The sequence below is a fragment of the Diabrotica virgifera genome, chromosome 7 (genome assembly GCF_917563875.1).
Source record: "Diabrotica virgifera virgifera chromosome 7, PGI_DIABVI_V3a".
In the NCBI taxonomy this organism is placed as follows: Eukaryota; Metazoa; Arthropoda; class Insecta; order Coleoptera; family Chrysomelidae; genus Diabrotica; species Diabrotica virgifera.
The window spans coordinates 3468502-3493528 of NC_065449.1; the positions used below are offsets into that span (position 1 = coordinate 3468502).

Sequence of the window (25027 nt, forward strand, 5' to 3'; positions counted from 1 at the left end):
ATTGCTGCCATTGACCACTTACATTCAATCTCGGTCAATTTGATTAATTATCACGGCAGGTAAAGTAACATTCTTCTTTAAATACAACAAAGTGTTACTTTACTGCCGAAAATGAGGGCAAATGAGTACAATAATGAATGATTTTAGTGAAGTTTGGCGATAAACAATTATTTTAAACAAATTCGCAAAAATACATAATTTTTCACTTCGTACAAATTTTTTTTTTAAATTCGTTGGGCCTTTTTTTTCTCTAAAATTGATTGTTGTCGAGTTATTAGCGACTTAAAATTTGAAAAACGCCAAAATAACCATTTTTAAGGTTTAATAACTCGGTTAAAGATAATTATTGTGAAAGTCCAGCGAGCGGCCGTGGAGTCGGCATAATCGCTGGCCTCATACGCCAGTGCACGTGGGGTCGAGCCCTGCCAAAGACAAACCATTTTCATTTCCAATAATGACACGAGCTGTCTCACCGTGCCTCGGAGAGCACGTTAAGCCGTCGCACAGTGTTCAAAATTGAAGGAAACGTGATCGAAAGTCCAAAAAAAAAAATAAATCTGAGAATGCCGAAATTAAGGGCTTTGTTTGTACTACTCATGATGCAACTTTTCAGCAAAAATTGATTTTTTAAGTTTGTTAGGGCCAGGTGTATTAATGATCAAAAGTACAAAATTCAATATAATTTTATACATCAAATTTAAATCCTCAGAATATGCCTTTTACTTTGATTATTACTTCATTTATGTGGATAGTTAATGTAAAAGTAATTATTGGAGATAAAAATATATACTTTAAAGATTAAAATGATATAGTTAGCTTCACGGAAAGGTGATTATAATTTTGATATAATCGGATGTCTAAAAACCTATACAATTTTTGATAAAATTAATGTTTGACAGCGTATTACGTTTATTGTGCCATCTTGTGCCACGTTAAATCCTTCACTAGATGAAAGATTACAATGTAAGAAATAAAAAAATATATAACACAAACTGCGGAAAACTGCGCAACTGAGTACATGGCGCATTGCATCGAGCGCTGCGCGCGTTTAGTCTGAATTAATTGCATTTGTACGTATTGTTTACGTTTACATGTATGTCAAACACATGATATTTGTTGGGGTTGCGAAAAGAGATTTTAGTTTTGATGAAGTAGTGTTTTTGCTTAATAGAGAATATATTGTACATTAGTTTTATAAATAGCTATATTAACAATTTATTGAAGTTATATTTCTTTAGGCGCGATTGGGAAAAATGTTGGGATTTGGTGTAAATGTAAATGTGCGCGAATTCATCAAAAATTGTTAGCTCTACGCGCAGATACGTTATAGGGTTTTTCAACGCTTCTCATTTTTTTCGAGCTTCCGTCATAATCTGTCGCATAATCCGGGTATATTAATACACTAAGCAGCAAAATTAACGCATTAATAATACTGTGTTTTTTTCTAAAAGTATTGAGTATTTGTTACCACTCATAACACTGTTAAAAATATATATACAGGGTGTTTCATTACGAATGTCCAATGTCTGAGTTGTAGATTCTAGACCTCGAAATATTAAGATTTAACCAAAATCACTTAAATAAAATATGGCTCCTTACAGAGTAACAGAGGGTGTTATTTAAAAATTTAAAAACTATGCTCAGTATTTTAAAACTATTCTACGTATCCTTCTCATAATTGACAGGCAGTGTAGGTACTATACACCCTATGAAATTATGTTAAATATCCGTTTCTGGTTAGTCCCAGAGGCGTACGAGATAGGGGACAGTGAGGAGTTGACCCTGTCCAATTCCTACTCCACTGACGGAATTTCCATTTTAGCGCCATTTTTCCATTCTTCAATACTCGCTATGTAAATAACATACTCCTCACACCTAACGATAAAATTATTCGTTTTCGAGATATTTGAACTTAAACAAGTAACGGCACAGACATTTTGAATAATGTATTGTGTCGCTTAATTTTAAAATATCTCGAAAACTTATGATTTTATCATTAATAATGAATAATATCCTCTTCATTCTTAGCGATAAAATCATTGGTAATAGAGATACTTGAAGTTTAAAATTAAGCAGCACAATACATTAATTAAATATCTGTGCCGTTACATGTTTTACTTCAAATATCTTGAAAACTGATGACTTTATAGTTGCGAATGAAGTGTATGTTATTTACATAGATAGTATTGCAGAATCAAAAAATTGTGCTAAAATGGCATTTCCGCCAGTAGCGTAGAATTTGGGAAGGCTCAACCATTCACTGTTCCCTGTCGTACGCCTCTGGTAATAGGCAGAAACGATTGTTTAACATAATTTTATAGGGTGTACAGTACCCACACTTTTTGCCAAGTATGAAAAGGATACGTCAAATAGTTTTAAACCAATGAGCAAAAATATTTTTTAAATTTTTAAATAAAACACCCTGTAACAACTCTGTAACGAGCCACATTTTATTTAAGTGATTTGGGTTAAATCCTAATATTTTGAGGTCTAGAATCTTCAAATCAAATTGGACATTCTTAATGAAACACCCTGTATAACGATATTTTTTTTAAGTAATTCACCCCCTAATGAAGGGATGAAAACTAAAAAAAAAACGACCCCTGTTGTAATATACTCGTTATATGGTATAATACCTCAAATATTCCAAGTTTTCAGCCGGATCACTTTTACAGTTTAAACAAATTTAGTTTCGATCACGTTTTGACCAATTTTGAACACTGCGCGTCGGTCCCCCTGGGCTAGTGTACATCGACACTAGTTACTTGAAACAGGGTTAAAGATGTAATTGGCGCCGGAACTGTCCGAAAGATACGATATTATATATTATGAAAGTCAGAAACTAAAAAAAATCAAAGATTAAAACTACCTCTATAAGATCCTGAAGAAATTTTTGTCATTATTTCATTAATAAGATATTATTTTTAATTATCAACAATGAGCACTTACCGTGTATTGAGGCGGCCGTCAATGTGAGTGCGAGTGAGATTCACCATTGGACGGCTGGAATGGTGCATCTCTTTAGCACTCACCATTGACGGCCGCCTAATACGCACTTAGCGCTCATTGTTAATAATTAAAGATAAAGCTTAGTAATAAAATAGTGACAAACATTTCTGCTGGATCTTGTAGAGGGGGCTATAAACTTTGATTTGGTCACTTTCTGACTTTCATAATAATGGATTTTAACCGAGTTATTAAGCCTTGAAAATGGCTATTTTCGCATTTTTCAAATTTTAAATCGCGTATAACTCGACAACAATCAATTTTAGAGAAAAATCACAAAATACTTTTTTTTGCTCAGAATAACCCAAATGATCTAAAAAAAATTGTTCGAAGTGAAAAAATTATTTTTGTGAATGTCTAAAAAAATTGTTTGAACAATTTATCGATTAAGGTACTGCCTGGCACCCAGTAGATTTGTTATAAGGACCTCTTTTTGAGTAAGTTTGTGCAAAAAATTCGAATCGGAGTAATTTAACTAACGGGGGCGACGATACAGACTAGACTAATTTGAACATATTCAGTAAGTAACATTTAATTTCTAGAATCGGCTGTTTGTGTGAATCAGAATCAACTTTTACTAAATGGCATTGGGAAGAGTATACTTTTCCTAGTTGGAGTCTACTTTTACTAGTAAATGTTGAATATAAATCTTCATTTTATATTTATAATCAACTTTTACTGAAACCAGCCGTTAGAGTTGACTCCAGCTAGTTGGAGTCAACTCCAACTGGATAATCAACTTGAACTGTAACATATACACCGAAATTTTGTTGTAGTTTCGTATTTTGTGAACATTTTATTTTTTAGTTTCTCTGATATCTTTAATAACAAAGAAACTAAACGGTTTTACTCTTTCATATGTGTTTTAACTGACGACATGTGGTACGCGAGGAGGCCTTCTCGTATCTTACACTAAGATGAAATTAATTCATATAATATGTACATAGTGCGAAAGGAAAACACAGTGTCCAAAGAAAGAAAATCTGTGCAATGTACCTCTCGCTATTTAAAGAGCCTCCTTTGTAGACACCAAATCCGTATTTACTCTAAGGAAATTTAACTCCAAAACATCACAGAGCCTCCATTAAACAATCTCGTTTCTCTTATGTTGCGCTGGGCATATCGCTCACTTGGTCGACATATCTCTTGAGATGCCGACCAGAATTGTTAAGGTTATGTGCCATTCTGTTTTTAAAATTTTGTTAACTGATCTTTTTATTGTTAATTTAGTTTTGTTTCAGTTAAAACACGTCACAGTTAAATAATAAAACTGTATATTTTCGTTAACCGTCGTAAGACTACAATACGATTTCGATGTATAATACAAACGCCATACTAAATGTCATACGTATAATTATGACTGAAGTCAACTAGCTTTTAAGCTAACATCTAAAGGTGGGAAACTATGTATCATGTAATGAAATGTAAATTTATATGTTTCTAACGATAATTTCCCACCCGTACTAGTTACATATTTTTTTATTTCACAACGTATTATGTTTTCCATCTTTTGCGTTATTTTGCCGGTTTTTAGCGCACTCATCACTGTATAAACAAGATTACGCGATGCTAAACAAGAAAGAAGAAAAATAAGAACCGTTTACTAGTTAAAATAGTTAGAATAGGTCAAAAATAATAAAATTGTTTGATAACAAATTAAATAGCACACACGAGTTAAAAACACGTGTTCATACTGTTAAATAATAATAGTTCACTCAAGTTCAATCAAAAATTCTGCTTATGAGAATCCTGCCTACCATTTAACTATGTACTATATTTACTTTGAAAGCATTATCATTCCAAATATGTAGATATTTTTATTTATATCACAAAGTGCGTATCAATAGTAAACTTGTTAGATAAAAGTTAAAGGTGAACTAACAGAAAATCAAAACAATGTAATGTAACGTTCAGTTGCAATCTAAATAGAAAGTTTAAAGTCAATAGAATACGTGTTTGTCCCAATTCGTATCGACCCGAAAGACTGTCGGAATTAAACTTTATAAACAATTTCCTTTAGTTAAAATTAAACCTGAATAAAAGAGCATGATGAGAGTGTGGACTTGGGTTATGTGTTAAATGGTTATAAATATAATATGTATATTAACCATAACCAAGTATAGCAATTTTTTTATTATTCGACCATTTGTAGGGGGTCCGCGGATTTTAACGATCTTTTAGTATATTATTGTACTTAAAAAGTAGCCTATAACCATTTTTTTTTGGCCCTCTAGATGGCCCTGGGCCTGAGGTATGTCCCTCAAGAGGTCAAAAAGATCCCTTTTTACCCTGTATTTGAGGAGCTATATATCTGAGCCCAGTTGACCGATTTTAGTGCACAAGGTCTCATTTTTCGTGTTATAATGTCAACTTTTTGATAAAAGAACGAGGAAAAAAATTCAGAAACCGCCAAATTAAAGTGTTTTTAGATACCTTTCAAACGAGCATTTGTAAATTAAAGTCTATGTACCTAGTATATTCGAAGATACAGCTGTTAAAAATAGCTAGTTTTTCGAAAATTGCACTTTTTGTTTTTGTATACTGATAGTTCTTTTGCCTGACAATCTCAAAATGCGTAAAAATTTATATTAGACGTATAAAATACGTCAATTCGTTATTAACACCTAAGTTAAAAATTAAACCTGTTTCGAATTTCGAAGTCAGTTAAGTATGATATAACGCCCTACGGCGATATTTTGAAAAATAACGCCCAAGGGCATTAAATTTAAATAACTAGTTAAATACTGTCAAGTTGACAAATAATAACCTAAGTAAAACTATGGTTACCACAGTTACGTTACGACTATTGCTAGTAAATGTACTTATTTGAAAACTAATTACATAATTCAAAATTCCTTCAAAGTTTTTGCATTATAAAGAATAATTTAGTCGGACATTAAACGTTGAAGGCACCACGGGTATTATAGATAATAAGGCTTTCGGTCAACGTATATACCTCAAGCGTTATTATCCTTATAATACCCTTGGTACCTTAATAAGTATTAATTCGTTGAGTTCTAATGCTGTAGAATAATCTAACATCTAACAGATAAGATAAATCATTAACTACATGCGCCGTTGTTAATAAAATTCAGAGTAGGCGCAATGATATGAAATGACTGTAATTTCGAGACGAAACTATTCATGTAAATTTTATTATACAGTTGAGTCCGCGAATCTTTACCCGTGCGTCATCATTTAAAGCATACGAAATAAGTCGATGATAAGTCGGAAATTTAAATCTACTAAAGTCAACAACAAGTGACAGTAAGTGACTTGCTGTTGCATTTAGTAAATTTCAATTTCCGACTTATTTCGTATGCTTTAAATGATGACGCACGGGTAAAGATTCGCGGACTCAACTGTATGTGCGGTGTCCTTTGTAAAAAGGACCGAAAACAAATCTAAAGATTAGGGCAACTTCATTAGAAATTATAAGGGTGCCCGTTTTCGTGTGGGTGGGTGTATATTCTGACATACATTTAACTTAAAGATAAACTATGGCAGCTAGAGAAATTTTGATAACGGATTCATCATTTCTGTGAAAAAATGCTTGTAAATGATATTGTAATATTTTACTTTTACTCTTCTTGACTGGCTTTGCAACTCGGGTTTTACGATCTTGCACTTCCATTTCTCATTGTTATACTTGTACACCAATCCTAGGTAAATTCGCTTCAACATCATCCTTTCATCTTTTTCTGGGACGACCTAGGTACTGATCTACTATCTGGATCTACTGTCTGGCTGCCTGGTCTCTTAAAAACACTGTCTTCCTTTGATCTTACCACGTGACCTGTCCATCTTATTCGGTTAGCTTTTATATGTCTGACGATGTTTTCAGTACCATACAGAGTCACCAATTCAGCATTTCGGCGTCTTTTCCATTCTCTTTTCAATTCATCTCTTTGAGAGCCTAATATCATTCTGAGAACCTTCCTTTCAAATACCAGCAGCTTATTTATTTCGCATTGATGTAGTATTATGTATCTCCCATGTTACACTTGCGTTTCACGTAACAACTATGCGAATAATTGACATGTCATGTATGTATAGTCTTAGTTTAGATTATCTTTTTAGCAGCTTAGATCTGAATAATGATGATAGGGAGTGTAATGCTCTATTCCCAGCAGCTATCCTTGCTGAGATCTCTTTTTCTATGTGGTTTTTATCTGTGATTATCGCTCCCAGATATTTGAACTCTTTTACTATGTACTTCGATGTTGTGGTCATTAATAGTTATGTTTTGCAGATATTTGAACTCTTTTACTACTTCGATGTTGTGGACATTAATTTATTTATTTATTTATGTATATTTACGAGCAAAGCTCATTGCAATAAAACATTACAGAAGATATGAAGAACTAACAAAATATTACAAATATACGTAAAATACAATAAGATACAATAAACACTACGACAATAAAGCAAGTCAAAAAGTAAAAATAACAGGTAAAGATATATAATCACAAGTTCAAAATATTCAAGAACATAAAACTAGAGGGTGCAATCCTTTAGCGTTTTTAAAAATCGCGAACTATCCGCAAAGAAATCCACACAATTGGAGCAAGCATTTGCCTGTCTAGAAACCCTCGAGATGAAAGAATTTGCAGTGAAGTTAGTTCTGCTGATGGGAGTATGAAACGTAGATCTTGAACGTGTGATTCTGGAGGGAATATGTAAACCTACTTCCTCCAGGAGCTCAGGGCAGTCGTGAATTGAATTTATAATATTATACAACATGTACATGTCCTTCTTTTTCCGTCTGCTTGATAAGGTGTCAATGTTAAGTTCTAGTTCAAGATCCATATAATTCCAGTCTCTACGGTTTGTTTTGAATGCGACGAACCTAAGGAATAGGTGCTGGATCCTTTCAATCTTACAGTTGTATGTCTCATAGGCGGGTGACCAGACGCAAGATGCATATTCCACGATTGGCCTCACCATTGCACAGTACAACAGTTTAAACGATCTCAACTGCTTAAAGTCTTGGGAGCATCTTTTAATAAAACCTAACAGTTGAAGCGATTTTGAGATGATATTGCTTATATGAATATTGAAAGATAGTCCAGACTCAAGTGTAACTCCAAGATCTTTTATGGATGTGACTGTTGTGATATTTATATCACCTATTTTGTATGTGAAAGAGATAGGACTTTTCGAACGCGTGAATGAAATGTGAAAACATTTGCAGGAGTTGAGAACCATGTCACCAGTTATGTTTTGCCTAACTCTTAGACTTGGACTTTTGGTTACTAGCATGTATTTCGTCTTCTCTGCAGATATTCGAAGACCCAGAATACCTGTTTCTTCCTCAAGTTATGAAAACACTTCTCTCACGTCTCTTGTAGATTGAGCGACTGCATCTATATCATCAGCTAATGCCAACAATAGTTTTGATCCCCGATTCGCAAATCCACCTGTCAGCTCAGACGATATTTTATTTATTGCATGTCTTGGGATATATTGGGTCTCTTTGTCTAAGTCCTGATGTAATCCTCATTACGTAGGTAGCTCTATGTTGGACTGGTTACTTCTTGTTTAGAGTCATAAACTTCCTAAAAGTTAGTGTTTGTTAATGCGTATATATTTATTTTAATAATAAAATTTTTGTATTTACAGGTGCACCTTTAGGTTTCCCAGTACAAATATCCGATTATCGTTTCAATCGTTGGTCGACGACAATTCGGAGCCACCTCCTAAAGTCAGGGAGGTTTCGCCGAGCAGGATAAGGGATCGTTCAGGGGGTGGAAGCGGGTCTACGCTCCACCCTCTGAGAATCAATATCCCCGATGGTGTAGACTATGGTAGTCCATTCCCTTCGCCTACTGGTACCATCAGTGCTGCCAATAGTTGTCCAGCTAGCCCACGTGGTGAGTATTCATAATATAGTACAATAATTCTTATAACTACACCTCTGAGTTATAACTACGCGTCTATAAACTAAATACGGGTTGACACGATCCAAGTGTACTTGGTCAAAGTCTGCTGGGACGCTGCGCGCGCAACACTTGGAAGCTACTTTGATCGTGTCACCTATTCGTCCAAGTATACTTGTATTAACAGGTTCTATCCAAGTTAACTAGAACGCTGGCCAAATTTCTTGGATCCAAGTAGTGTCAAAGTGTAAAATTAAAATGACGTCGTTGTCGGAAAATCGAAAACGAAATGTAAATACAAAAAGCAAATGGTTTGAAAGGGAGAGCGTTAAATTAATGGAGCTATACGAAGCTGAGGAAGCATTATGGAATGTCCGGATAAGGGAATATAAAAATAAGGATGCTAGAAGTGCGGCCCTACAACTAATAAAAATGCACATGAACATTTTCCTGGTCTCACTGAAAACGATGTATTAAAAAAAATAATGCCATGCGCACTAATTGTCTCCACTGTTCCAGTTTTTGTTCTAAGTCTCTTTCACTATTTCCTATTAACACTACATCATCAGCATACATTAGGCACCATGGAATGCTACCCTGTAGTTTCGCTGTTATCTGGTCCAAAACTAATGAGAATAAATAAGGACTAAGCACCGAGCCTTGGTGCAATCCTACTTTCACATGAAATTTATGTCTCCCACACCTGTCCTAACACTAGTCGTTACTTCCTCATACATATCTCTCACAATCTTTACATATTCGCCAGGGACTCCTTTCTTATTGAGTGCCCACCACAGAATCTCTCGAGGAACTCTATCCTATGCTTTCTCAAGATCAATGAATACCATATGAGCGTTTGGTCTCTTTATTCCTGTATCCATCAGTTGCCTTACTATGAAAATTGCATCTGTTGTTGATCTGCCCTGCATAAAGCCAAATTGATTATCGGATATTTCGGTTTCTTCACCTATCCGTCTATCAATTACTCTCTCCCATATTTTCATAGTGTGGCTAAGTAGTTTTATATCCCTGTAGTTTGTACATTGTTGTATGTCTCCCTTGTTTTTGTAGACAGGTACTAATATACTGCTTCTCCATTCGTCTGGCATTTGTCCAACTTCTATAATTCTATTAAATAGACCTGCTAGCCAACTTATTCCTGTCTCTCCCAATGCTCTCCATACTTCCCTAGGAATATCATCTGGTCCGACTGCTTTTCCTTTCTTTATTTTTTTGAAGTGCTTGAGCCACTTCCTCGTTTGTTATTCTGGTAACCATTGCTGTTACTGTCTCCGTTAACTCCACATGCTGTCTGTCAACTTCTTCATTTAATAAACTGTCAAAATACTTCTTTCTCCATCTCTTTTTGACATCCTTTTCGTGAATAAGTATTTTATTATTTTCATCTCAGATACATCTAATCTGATTAAAATCTCTTGCTTTCTTTGTTCTCTGTTTGGCTATTTTATATATCTTTGCTTCGCCTTCCCTGGTATCAAGTTGATCGTATAGGTTTGATCTAGGGTCATGGGTTAACCCCAATAATAACACATCAGGGGTAATAAAAAGGCGTCTGTCATAAAAACTCGTATTTAGGCTGTATAGAACACTGATAATGTGTCCCCCCTAGAACAAATATCGACCTATTTCCTCATTTTCTTAACCCTCCGTTAGTCGCTAGGACAAACGGAGCATCAAGAGTTGCTACGGTGTCAGAGACCGACAATTTAAAAAAAATAGTTATTGCTGTAAAATTCATACAAATATTTTATATTGTGTATAGGAATGACTGAAAAATATTTTTGAAAATGTTTTATTGAAAAACAACAGATATAAAATGAAAAGCCCTAGTATAACAATATACATATTGTTATTTGTAATATAAAAATATTCGCTAGGAACCATTTTCCATAATTCCAACAAACGTTTTTGTTTGGCTTCAAAGGACATCTATAAATAAGATTTGACCAAAACTTACCGATAAAATGCAATAATAAGATGCTAAATCTTTACCTGAACTGTAAGTTATGCCAATAAAATAATAACCACACCGTTAGTCGCTACGGAGTCTTGCACCGAAAATAGCTATAAAACTCGCACAACTGTACCCAAGTAGGTAAGAATGTACACTAACACGAGGTTAGTTGATAGGAAGAGGTACAGAAAGGGGCGATAGAAAAAACCAGTTATTTTGTAAATCCCGAATGAATAATTCTGTCGTCGGTGTGTGACACCGATAGCGACTAACGGAGGGTTAAAATCCAATAAATTCTGCCAAATATCGAGGTGGACTTTTTTCATTGGTCCACCCTGTATATGGCGGAGGAGGCTAATCGGCCTGTAATTCTCTAAATTTGCTTTGTCTTCTGCTTTATATAATAGAATCATGGTAGCGTTGTTAAAATCTATTGGAATATTGACGTTGGCAGACATTGAAGAAGGCAGATATTGAAAAGTATCTAGTTTAATTTTTCCAAGTAATAGGTATATCTCCTCCAATTTTTAGTGCGTCTGACCAATGGATTTTACTTTTCTGTAAAATTTGTTCTGAATTTCATATATTTTAATTTTGACGACGTTAAACTCACACAAAATATTTAGGAGATTTGCGCAAATCCAAGTTCCGTATCGATTAAATCCACAATCGGCCTTGACCTACACATCGTCGCGGCACAATCATGATACACCTGGCATGGCAAACTTGAGGGTCTCCTCCAAATTTATGCTTCAGTATTTTTTGGGTTTATCTCCGGCCTTACTCAAGGGATGACAAAATCAATTTTCTATTCCTGTCTCGGCGAAGCAAGGTTATTATAAAATATACATATTGTGAGGCAGCGCTGTTGAAAAATAAAATTGTGTATATAAAGTCAGTACCTAAGACCAGATTTATTATTTTTTAAAATACTTTGGTATTTTTAAAGGTCATCGGGGAAAATACTAATTCACGAAAAGGATGTCAAAAAGAGATGGAGAAAGTATTTTGACAGTTTATTAAATGAAGAATTTGACAGACAGTCTGTGGAGTTAACGGAGACAGTAACAGCAATGGTTACCAGAATAACAAACGCGGAAGTGGCTCAAGCGCTTCAAAAAATAAAGAAAGGAAAAGCAGTCGGACCAGATTAGGCATTAGGAGAGACAATAAGTTGGCTAGCAGGTCTATTTAATAGAATTATGGAAGTTGGACAAAAATGCCAGACGAATGGAGAGAAGTAGTATATTAGTACCTGTCTACAAAAACAAGGGAGACATACAACAATGTACAAACTACAGGGCTATAAAACTACTTAGCCACACCATGAAAAAATGGGAGAGAGTAATTGATAGACGGATAGGTGAAGAAACCGAAATATCCGATAATCAATTTGGCTTTATGCAGGGCAGATCAACAACAGATGCAATTTTCATTGTAAGGCAACTCATGGAAAAATACAGGAATAAAGAGACTAACGCTCATATGGTATTAATTGATCTTGAGAAAGCATATGATAGAGTTCCTCGAGAGATTCTGTGGTGGGCACTCAATAAGAAAGGAGTCCCTGGCGAATATGTAAAGATTGTGAGAGATATGTATGAGGGAGTAACGACTAGTGTTAGGACAGGTGTGGGAGAGACTGATAAATTCCAGGTGAAAGTAGGATTGCACCAAGGCTCGGTGCTTGGTCCTTATTTTTTATTCTCACTAGTTTTGGACCAGATAACAGCGAAACTACAAGGTAGCATTCCGTGTTGCCTAATGTATGCTGATGATGTAGTGTTAGTAGGAAATAGTGAAAGAGACTTAGAACAAAAACTGGAACAGTGGAGACAAGCTCTGGAGGAAAAAGGTTTAAAAGTTAGTAGGACAAAAACAGAGTATTTGGAATGTTCATTTAAAGATGGAGTTACTACAAATAAAATGGTATCTTTGGATGGTGAAATGATTGTGAAAAGCAATAGTTTTAAGTACCTAGGATCGGTATTACAGAGTAATGGAGAAATAGATGGAGATGCATGCAGTATAATTAGGGCTGGATGGATGAAGTAGAAAGAAGCGAGTGGTGTGTTGTGTGACAGAAAAATTCCAATGAAGCTAAAGGGAAAATTCTATAAAACAGCCATAAAAACGGCTATGATGTACGGAACTGAATGTTGGCAGTGAAGAAGAAAGAGGAACAACGAATGCATGTGGCGGAAATGAGAATGCTTAGATGGATGAGTGGAGTGACAAAGAAGGATAAAATTAGAAATGAGTATATTAGGGGAAGTCTAGGTGTGGCACCAATTGATGCCAAAATGAGAGAGCATAGGTTAAGGTGGTTTGGTCATGTTCAACGTCGAGACGTTAATCACCCAATACGAAGAATAGCTGAAGTGCAGATTCCTCGAAGGAGTAGGAGAGGAAGACCAAAGAAGACCTGGGGGGAGACGATAAGGCAGGACATGTTGGTAAAGGGGATTAACATTGATATGACCCAAGATAGAATAATGTGGAGAAATGCAATTAGGGAAGCCGACCCAGTATAGGGATAAGGCAAAGAGAATGATGATGATGATGATGATGCTGGCGTCTGGGTATAGTTCATTCAGAACATAAGTATTGGGGAACAAAAAATAGAAGTTGTAATAAATTTAGATGTCTATTTCTTACCAAAGAAACCAAAAATTGATTATCACGTATTGATTTTGCTCTCCTACTTCAGATCCTGACTTTATAGTGTAGTTGTTGTTTTGATTCAACCTGAATGACTTGTTGAACAGCTACTACAACTAATACTGTATTTTGACAACGGCATCCGATTTGGACGTCGAAACGTTAACAAAATCATTTTTTTAGTAAAATTGTGGCTTATTTCCAATTCAAAATAGTTAATTACAGGTCTATATTGTTTACATTCTCTGCTTTGGTTGAGATAATAAAGTATATTACATAAAAACAATGTCGAATCAATTTTAAATAGACCATTTTATCGAAATCGATATCATGATTAAACAAATAAATGAATAACAGGAATTTTTCATTTAAAAACAATAAATTCCATCAGTATTAGACCAGAATTCTATTTTAAACAGTCAATTTTAAATAATTAAAAAAGTACAATTATTTGAACGTGTATTAGACCAGTAAGGATCTGTTTTTAGGTGGATGCGAGAGGTGACATTCAGATTTTTGCGGATAAAGTTAGGTGATAACTTCGTTAATAATAATTGATTTATGCTCCTTCTCAAATATGCCCGCAACATTAATAAATTAAATAAAATATTTAAAAATTTCAAAAAATTTCGTTTTTTTTCTATTTTTTTTTGCTTATAACTTTAAAACGATTCATTTTGGAACAAAGTCGTATAGGAATAAAACAAAGGTAATTAAATTTTCTATCAGATACGATTGGTTAAAAATGTCTTAATTTATCACCCTTGCTTCAAAATAGCAATAAATATAAAATAAGGGGGCAAAACAAGCCTTTCCTTATTCAATGTTTTTCCATCACTTAGGTTACACTTGGAACCTTCCTAATTCGCTTAGAAAATTTTTGTAATGTGCTAAAACCGTCCACCAAATTTCATTAAAATTGACTTACTAGATTTTGCATAATAATTTTGCAATCTAAACTATTTTAAAAAATTAAATTTTTTTAAAATCTTGCACAACAAAAACTAGAACATACAAAGATTTGTCAATTTTTTTACATATAAAGAAGCACTCCACCCATCTAATGCACTTTAAAGAATTGATATCGGATTATTTAAGCAGACTCAGCAATGTTTTAAAGTTATAAACAATTTTTTGGCTCATAAACAAATTAGTGCTGTGTCCAGGAGGGGGTGCTACGGGTTCCTTTATTTAGATGGACTTACCGAAGTTTTTTTATGTATTTTGGCCCGTAGAACACGAATTTTTTGGGTAACAGTTGATCCGGATGTCGATAAGATTATTACAAACAAAGAACTTGAGAAATGACATAACATCGATTTTTCGCAAAATAAAACATTTTTTTGTATTTCTTGGGTAATTCTAAGCAAAAAATGTTCTTACAAGTTTTTTCGTAGGATGCATAGTTTTCGAGATAAACGCGGTGGAACATTCAAAAAATCGAAAAATTGCAATTTTTGAACGAGAATAACTTTTGATTAAAAAATAAAATAGCAATTCTGCTGACAGCATTTGAAAGTTTAAGTCAAATTATATCGGTTTTAATTATTTGCATTGCTAAAAATTTATTTTTTTATTATTAAACAAAGCTATTTGTTTATAAACCAAAAAATTGTTTATAATTTTAAAACATTGCTGCGGCCCCTTAAATAATCCGATTTTAATTCTGTAAAGTGTATTAGATAGGTAGAGCATCTCTTTATATGTAAAAAAATTAGCCAACTTCCAAATGGTAAACTTTTTGTTCAGAAAGATTTTAAAAAATTTGAACTTTTTTAAAAACATTTACATTGCAAATTTATTATGCAAAATCTATTAGCTCGATTTTAATGAAATTTGGTAGACCATTCAAGTAAATTATAAGAATTTTCTAAGCGAATTACTAAGGTTCTAAGTGCCACCAAAGTGGTTAAAAAACATTAAATAACGCGGGTGCGCATTTTGCTCCCTTATTTTGTATTTATTGCTATATTGCAGAAAATATAATACCTTAAGACATTTTTGACCAGTCGTATATCATACAAAATTCAATTATCTTTATTTTATTTCTGTACGACTCTGTTCCAAAACGAACCGTTTTAAAGTTATAAGCAAAGAAAGCAGAAAAAAATCGATGTTTTTCGAAATTTTTAAATATTTTAATTTTTTTATTAATGTTCCGGGCATATTTGAGAAGGAGCATAAGTCAATTATTATTACTGAAGGTGTCACCTAACTTATTCAATGATTTTCCATCACTTAGGGTAAACTTGGAACCTTCCTAATTCGCTTAGAAAATTTTTGTAATGTGCTCAAACCGTACACCAAATTTCATTAAAATTGACTTACTAGATTTTGTATAATAATTTTGCAATCTAAACTTTTTTTAAAAAATTAAAATTTTTTAAAATCTTGCACAACAAAAAGTAGAATATACAAAGATTTGTCAATTTTTTTACATATAAAGAAGTACTCTACCTATCTAATGCACACATTAACAGAATTGAAATCGGATTATTTAAGCAGCCTCAGCAATGTTTTAAAGTTATAAACAATTTTTTGGCTTATAAACAAATTAGTGCTGTGGCCAGGAGGGGGTGCTACGGGCTCCTTTATTTAGATGGACTTACTCAAGTTTTTTTTTATGTATTTTGACCCGTAGAACACGAATTTTTTGGTTAACAGTTGATCCGGATGTCGATAAGATTGTTATAAACAAAGAAGTTGAGGAATTACATAACATCGATTTTTCGCAAAATAAAACATTTTTTTGTATTTCTTGGGTAATTCTAAGCAAAAAATGTTCTTAAAAGTTTTTTCGTAGGATGCATAGTTTTCGAGATAAACGCGGTGGAACTTTAAAAAAATCGAGAAATTGCAATTTTTGAACGGGAATAACGTTTGATTAAAAAAATGAAATAGCAATTCTGCTGACAGAATTTGAAAGTTTAAGTCAAATTACACCGGTTTTAATTATTTGAATTGCTAAAAAATAATTTTTTTATTATTAAACAAAGCTATTTGTTTATAAGCCAAAATTTTTTTTATAAATTTAAAACATTGCTGAGGCCCCTTAAATAATCCGATTTTAATTCTGTAAAGTGTATTAGATAGGTAGAGCACCTCTTTATATGTAAAACAATTAGCCAACTTCTAAATAGTCAACTTTTTGTTCAGGAAGATTTTAAAAAATTTGAACTTTTTTAAAAACATTTAGATTGCAAATTTATTATGCAAAATTTATTAGGTCGATTTTAATGAAATTTGGTACACGATTTAAGTATGTTACAAAGAATTTCCTAAAGTGAATTACTAAGGTTCTGAGTGCCACCAAAGTGATTAAAAAATATTGAATAACAACAGACTTATTTTGCCCCCTTATTTTGTATTTATTGCTATATTGCAATTGCAGAAAAGGTAATATCTTAAGACATTTTTTACCAGTCGTATATCATACAAAATTCAATTATCTTTATTTTATTTCTCTACGACTTTGTTCCAAAACGAATCGTTTTAAAGTTATAAGCAAAGAAAGCAGAAAAAATCGATGTTTTTCGAAATTTTTAAATATTTTAATTTTTTTATTAATGTTCCGGGCATATTTGAGAAGAATTATTCAATTATTATTACTGAAGGTGTCACCTAACTTTATCTGCAAAAATCCGAATGTCACCTCTCACATCCAAAAATAGACGTTTTTTCGCAGATGCTTACTGGTCTATATACGCTGTGAGCTCGTACGTAGAAGGGATATTTACAAATTCTCGAGCACCAGTAGTGACAAGTCTGTAAACGATTACTGGAAATTTGACATAAATGTCAAAGTGATTAATTTAAAATTAAAATTAAAAACATTAATTATAAAAAGTATTAGTTTGTCAAAGCTGTGTTATATATTTTTACCTTAAATATACAATACGTTTTAAATACTGAATTTAAGTTTTTTTAATGTTCCGTAATATCTAATTATAAATTAATATATTAATCTTACCGCCATCTATACGATAATTGTGAAAGTATCCGAAGTAAGAAATTCATATTTTATCAATAGAACGTCAAAATGATTAGCAAAATCTTAAAAAAATCGATTATAATTTAATTACTTTTTTGCGTTGTAAATATTAAGCGATAACAATTAAATAATAAATTTAAAAATTACCAGTGAAAGTTGATTAGTAATCCGCCAGGAGCGACACCAGCGAAGCTCACAGCGTATAGACATTTTACACATTAAGGGCCGGTACTTTATGTCCCGGTTAAACCTCGGTTAGCTAACCGGGGTTTAATCGGGACAGAAAAGTACCTCATAGGGCCTCTTGCGTTGTAATAAAAGCAATTATAATTTTTATTATAACTATTCATGAATATAATAATAAGTATAATTGCGTTTATGGCTATTTTATGCATATATTTCTGTCCCGATTAAACCCCGGTTAACTAACCGGCTGTTAACGGAGACATAAAGTACCGGGCCTAAGTCAGCATTTAGACCAGTCTATTTGTGAAAAAAATCATTGATTTCATGTAAAATTCTTAAACAGATATTTGATGATTATAAAAGGTACACGAGAGGTACGTTAGTAAGCCTCCCTTAGGTGTGTCCATTCATATTTGTTTGCTGTTTTTTGCATCGATTCGTGGTCAGCCATTCGCTTAATGTCATCAGTCCATTTTGTTTGAGGTCTGCCTCTACTTTTTTTGCTGGTCGCCATTCGAGAATTCGCTTCGTTCAACGGTTGTCTTCTATTCTTCCTATGTGTCCTGCCCAGTTCCATTTTAACATGGCAATCAAACTATTTTACGCCTGTAGGATACCAGATATACTGGTTGATTTTTTATGTGCTTCTTTCTGTGATATAGCTGTTTTTGTCTGGTTCTTCTTAATTCCATTTATGGAGTTTATTGGTATTTTTTCAAAAGGGGTTGAAATTTTGTAAAATATTTTTTAAAACTATAATTACAAACACTGATTTTGACGAACACACTTTTTTAAAAAATATATTAGCTGGCAATTTTTTAATCATTTGCACAAACTTATTTTTTTTTCTCACAAATACACAAATACAAATTTATCATTTTTCATTACTTCCAAATGCATTTTGTAAAACGCATTCTCCTTGTTCAATAATGAAACTTTCATTTCGTCATCATTATTTTTGTTCGCAAAGTTTCCTAAGGCTCTTACGAATCGAATGCAAAAAATTTCATTGACATTCATCCGACTGCAAAAATTTGGTAGGTTTAGGCTTTTTTGCTGCCTTATTGCCTCGGCTATATAGACATAAACGACATAAACAATGGGACAATGTATCTAATCATGAACTCTGACAAATAATTTTGGCAGATTCGCCTACTATTGAACATTGACCCTTAAACATTAATGTTTACGATCATTCCGACAAGTACATTCAAATTTCGTTGTAACAAAATACTATTTTGTATTTTATTGTAGATTAATTTGATCTAAAGATAGCCGTATATCAAGGTCAATCGAGCAGTAGTATAAAATGGTACGACAGTGCTGTGTGTTTGTAGCTGTAGCAGTGATGTAAATTTTCGTTACTTTTGAAGATTTGTATCGATTCTTTACTTCTGAATATTTGTAACGATTCGATACTTTAACTATCAATACTCGTTACTTTCGGTACTTTTTATTTTTCAGTTAGAGTACAATATTTGTGACTTTAGTGATTAGTAGAGGAAAGTCGCCAATTATGGAATACCATTTTGTTTTGGGGATGGATATAAAATAATACCTTTATGGAAATGAAAACAATTTAATGTTATGACACATCAGTCATACATTTTTATGTAGTAATTAAAAGCCTTCTATTAAATATCTTAATTAACAAAAAAAATCGAACAAAAAAACAAAATCCCAAATGAGTAACCAAATATGGAATAGGTACCCATATATGGAATATAGGCATAAACCAACATATCATTAACAAAAATAGACATAAACATTTGAGATCAAATAAATTTAAATAAGAAAATTGTGAAAAATAAAAGAAGTAGCTTAATTCACTTGCAGACATCACAAATCCATGTATGGAACTCTGGACCAGCACAATCATAATGAGCCCACTTACACTTAATCCACTATTCCATAATTAGGCACCAACGAATGTCCATATTTGGATTTGTACATTAGTTCAAACTAGTATCAACATTTTTTCAAGTCGTAATGTTTTAATTACAGAAGGTCATAAAATATCAAAATACAGGTACCTACTATTGATATACTCAATAGCATAACAAGTCTGTATTCATGCATAATAACCAATAATACTCGTTGAATATATTTACCTTTGAAATTTTCTACGAGACGATAAAACAAAACGCACCTGTCGGACACGTATCGTTCGCGCATCTGACACAGAGGTGTGAATACGATAATAAAGAGAGCGACTGAAATAGAGGATGGTCTTGTAGTACGCTTCCAACTTATATTTTAGGAGAAATCAAGGAATTCCATATTAGGGCACTATTCCATATTTGGTTACTCTATGTAAAAGATAATGGTAGTAGTTTTCGGTCCTTTTTATTATTAATAAAAATAGTCCAAATTTGGTTAACTACGATATTATTGAACATAATAAAAATTTCATTATTACATATTTTCTATACTTCTTTATCTATTGTTTCCCAGAAAGAGAAACATAGAGGTAAAAATATTCTGTTATGCAGCCGACGCAATATTGATAGCCCAAGATGAAGCTGGTCTGCAAAGATTAGTCCACAGAATATGACAATTTCATCTCAGAAAACTAAAACAATAGTAATCATTAAAGAACCAATCAGATGTAAAATAGAAATTGATGGTATCAGTATTGAACAAGTAATGTAAATAAAATACCGTGGAATTACATTGTCAAGCTACAGAGTCCTGGACAAAGAAGTGAGAAATTAAGCACAAAAAGCAAATAGACTGGCAGGATAGGATATCTTAATAACACTATATGGCGGAAAACCGACATATTAACACCGAGAGTGTTACCTGGATTATTTCCTCTGAATACAAATTAAACAAGGTAGGAGACAGGAAACAGACCTGTCTGACGCCCCTCTCAATCTGTATTTAATTTGAAAAGACATTTCAAGTAATGCTTTTGAAAGGATAAATTTTACATTCAACCGGAAAATCAGAATAAACGTTAAACTTCGTTAAATAAAGATCATTTGTCTTTATTCTTCCTAAGTTACTTTACATTAAAAAGAACCTGCACCTGTTCAAAAATAATGTCTATTCTCAAACATTATTATATGACAATCCTGCCCCACAGCATTCTTCTTCTTGCAGTACCGCCTCCTATCGGAGGTTGGCTACCATCACAGCAATCTTAAGTTTGTTGGATGCAGCTCTGAACAATTGTATTGAACTACACCCGTACCACTCCCTTAAATTTCGCAACCAGGAAATCCTCCTACGTCCCACATTTCTCTTTCCCGAGATTTTTCCTTGGATTATGAGTCTTAGCGGGGAGTACTTTTCCCCTTTCATTATGTGGCCTAGATATTCCAGTTTTCTCGTTTGTATGGTTTTTATGACTTCGCATTCCTTCTACATCTTCAGCAAAACATCTAAGGCTATTGTAAGACCAATAATGACATGTGCATCAGAAACAAGACCCGATACAGCCACAACACAAACACTACTAGACTAGGACTAATCTGTAAAAAAACGTGTATATTTGGATGTGAGAGGTGGCATTCGGATTTTTGCAGATAAAGTTAGGTGACACCTTCAGTAATAATAATTGACTTATGCTCCTTCTCAAATATGCCCGGAACATTAATAAAAAAATTAAAATATTTAAAAATTTCGAAAAAACATCGATTTTTTTATGCTTTCTTTGCTTATAACTTTAAAACGGTTCGTTTTGGAACAAAGTCGTACAGAAATAAAATAAAGATAATTGAATTTTGTATGATATACGACTGGTCAAAAATGTCTTAAGGTATTATATTTTCTGCAATATAGCCATAAATACAAAATAAGGGAGCAAAATGCGCACCCGCGTTATTTAATGTTTCTTAACCACTTTGGTGGCACTTAGAACCTTAGTAATTCGCTTAGAAAATTCTTATAATTTAAAAGATAAAAAAGATCAAGGCAGGTTTTGTTTATATTTGATTCAGAGTTGGACTACCATCTCCATATAGCTATTTCAGCATCCTTATGCCTCATCGGTGAAGCTCAGAAGTCTCAACTCTGAAGGAAATACAAACAATTTTGCCAATTTAAGGCAAACCATCGTAATGCAATGAACCCACCTCTGAGACGCAATTCAGCGACATCTCTCGTATTACGAGGAAAACAACGAAAAGCCCCAGATGCAAAGTTTACTACCTTTCAAACAATTAGAATAATTGAAATAAAAATATAATAAACAATATTTTAAATCCAAGACTTTTCGTTAATAAACTGCTTTCTGGCTGCATCCCATATCTCCGGATTTTACAATATATAATCACAAGAGACGATGAAAGTAGGAGAAAGTAAATAGAGCACGCTTAGGCCACGCATTTACCTTCCCTTCGTCAAGGAAAAGGACCGAAAGACAGTTTCTAAATACTCAAACTGAGTAAAAATGAAAAAGATAAAAAAGATGAAGGCAGGTTTTGTTTATATTTGATTCAGAGTTGGACCACCATCTCCATATAGCTATTTCAGCATCCTTATGCCTCATCGGTGAAGCTCAGAAGTCTCAACTCTGAAGGAAATACAAACAATTCTGCCAATTTAAGGCAAACCATCGCAATGCAATGAACCCACCTCTGAGACGCAATTCAGCGACATCTCTCGTACGAGAAAAACAATTCTATAAACAATCTTATAATACGATATAAACTATAAATTTCATTAAAATCGAGCTAATAGATTTTGCATAATAAATTTGCAATGTAAATGTTTTTAAAAAAGTTCAAATTTTTGAAAATCTTTCTGAACAAAAAGTAGACCATTTGGAAGTTGGCTAATTTTTTTACATATAAAGAGATACTCTACCTATCTAATACACTTTACAGAATTAAAATCGGATTATTTAAGGGGCCGCAGCAATGTTTTAAAATTATAAACAATTTTTTGGTTTATAAACAAATAGCTTTGTTTAATAATAAAAAAATTAATTTTTAGCAATGCAAATAATTAAAACCGGTATAATTTGACTTAAACTTTCAAATGCTGTCAGCAGAATTGCTATTTTATTTTTTAATCAAAAGTTATTCTCGTTCAAAAATTGCAATTTTTCGATTTTTTGAATGTTCCACCGCGTTTATCTCGAAAACTATGCATCCTACGAAAAAACTTGTAAGAACATTTTTTGCTTAGAATTACCCAAGAAATACAAAAACAAATGTTTTATTTTGCGAAAAATCGATGTTATGTAATGCCTCAAGTTCTTTGTTTGTAATAATCTTATCGACATCCGGATCAACTCAACTGTTACCCAAAAAATTCGTGTTCTACGGGCCAAAATACATAAAAAAACTTCGGTAAGTCCATCTAAATTAAGGAGCCCGGAGCACCCCCTCCTGGACACAGCACTAATTTGTTTATGAGCCAAAAAATTGTTTATAACTTTAAAACATTGCTGAGTCTGCTTAAATAATCCGATATCAATTCTTTAAAGTGCATTAGATAGGTGGAGTGCTTCTTTATATGTAAAAAAATTGACAAATCTTTGTATGTTCTAGTTTTTGTTGTGCAAGATTTTAAAAATTTTTAATTTTTTAAAATTGTTTAGATTGCAAAATTATTAGCAAAATCTAGTAAGTCAATTTTAATGAAATTTGGTGGACGGTTTTAGCACATTACAAAAATTTTCTAAGCGAATTAGGAAGGTTCCAAGTGTAACCTAAGTGATGGAAAAACATTGAATAAGGACAGGCTTGTTTTGTCCCCTTATTTTATATTTATTGCTATTTTGCAGCAAGGTTGTTAAATTAAGACATTTTTAACCAATCGTATCTGAGAGAAAATTTAATTATCTTTGTTTTATTCCTATACGACTTTCTTCCAAAATGAATCGTTTTAAAGTTATAAGCAAAGAAAGTACAAAAAAAACGAAATTTTTTGAAATTTTTAAATATTTTATTTTTTTTATTAATGTTCCGGGTTTATTTGAGGAGGAGCAATTATTATTAACGAAGTTATCACCTAACTTTATCCGCAAAAATCCGAATGCCACCTCTCACATCCACCTAAAAACAGATCATTCCTGGTCTATACTGGAAACGGCAGAAATGAGAGTACTGAGAAGAATTTCAGGAAATACGCTGATAGATCGAAAGAGAAGTGAAGACATTGGAAGACAATCTAACGTACATGTATAAACGAATGAACACAAAATCGAAAAAAAGAATGGAACAACCACATAACCAGAATGGGGGAGACACGTGTGGTCAAAATAGCAAGAGATAAATCACCAATCGGCAGAAGAAGTATCGGCCGACCGCGCAAAAGATGGAGTGACAACCTTCCATAGAGGTATCAATCCGCCAATAAAGAAGCAGAATTGCTTATAAAGAGGAAGAAGAAGAACACTAATTTGGTTATAGTTTTATTCTGTACCAAAAGTAACGAGTATTTCTAACAACGAGGAATCGGTACTTTGGGTATTGGACAACTACCCGTTACTTTGTAACGGGTAGGTACTTTTTTACATCACTAGTGTTTGTGTTTGTAGACTTACTCTGTTTTTATCATTCTAGTTTGATATTTTTTTGGTGTCAACGTCAACACAACAGATTAATACAATAATGAATTTTATCTGATAGGAGCGAGATGATTGCTATAATTGAATAAAAAAATATTTAATTGGGTTTTTATAAACGGCAATTTGTCATTCATATAAATCAATATAAAATGTTACATACAACACTAGTAGTGCGAAAGTGTTTATGACCTCCATTTTTATTTAAAATTTTGCAGTTTGACCGACAAATCGTAGTATAGTTCACTATAGAAAAAAAAGCTGAAAAAATCTTGTAACGGGTTTATGAAGGTCTAAAAGGGATATGACAAATCTGATAATTATGACAAACTGATGGCAAATCCTTGAAGTCTTACAACTGGTTTTGCTTTGTTTTTTTTAAACAATTAGTCCATTGAAATGTTACATTTTTTAGGCTTTACCTTGCATTTGTTAGAGGAGCAGATTTTATTTTTTTAATGTGTAGGGGGATCAGTAGACGCTTAAGTTCAAGTTTTTGGGGTTGCCACCCTTGTCCCCCGGCCGCCATCTTGGAAATGGGGTGCAAAGGGATTTCGCGCTATATCTCGTAAACTACCAACCCTACGGAAAATCTAATTAAACATAAAATGTAGCAAATTAAATTTTCTACAATTTTGTTTCTATTACTTTTTATCGTCAAGTGACCAACAAAAAAGATATAAACAAAAATAAGTAAACAATTTTTAACAAGTTTCCTTTTGGAGGTTATAACTTTTTTTCAGTTCATTTTACAATAAAATAACATTATAGCAATTTTATAGAGGGTTTTTCAGCGAACAATTTCCACT

General features: G+C 33.0%; 1 protein-coding gene across 1 annotated transcript in view; it reads left to right on the plus strand.

Moving 5' to 3' along the window:
- LOC114328731 (forkhead box protein K1) overlaps window positions 1-25027 on the plus strand; it is a 109262-nt gene that overhangs the window by 17355 nt on the left and 66880 nt on the right. The window contains exon 2 of the mRNA XM_050656570.1: window positions 8629-8879. Within this exon, the coding sequence (XP_050512527.1) occupies window positions 8629-8879 (251 nt within the window). The remainder of the gene's footprint in view (window positions 1-8628; window positions 8880-25027) is intronic.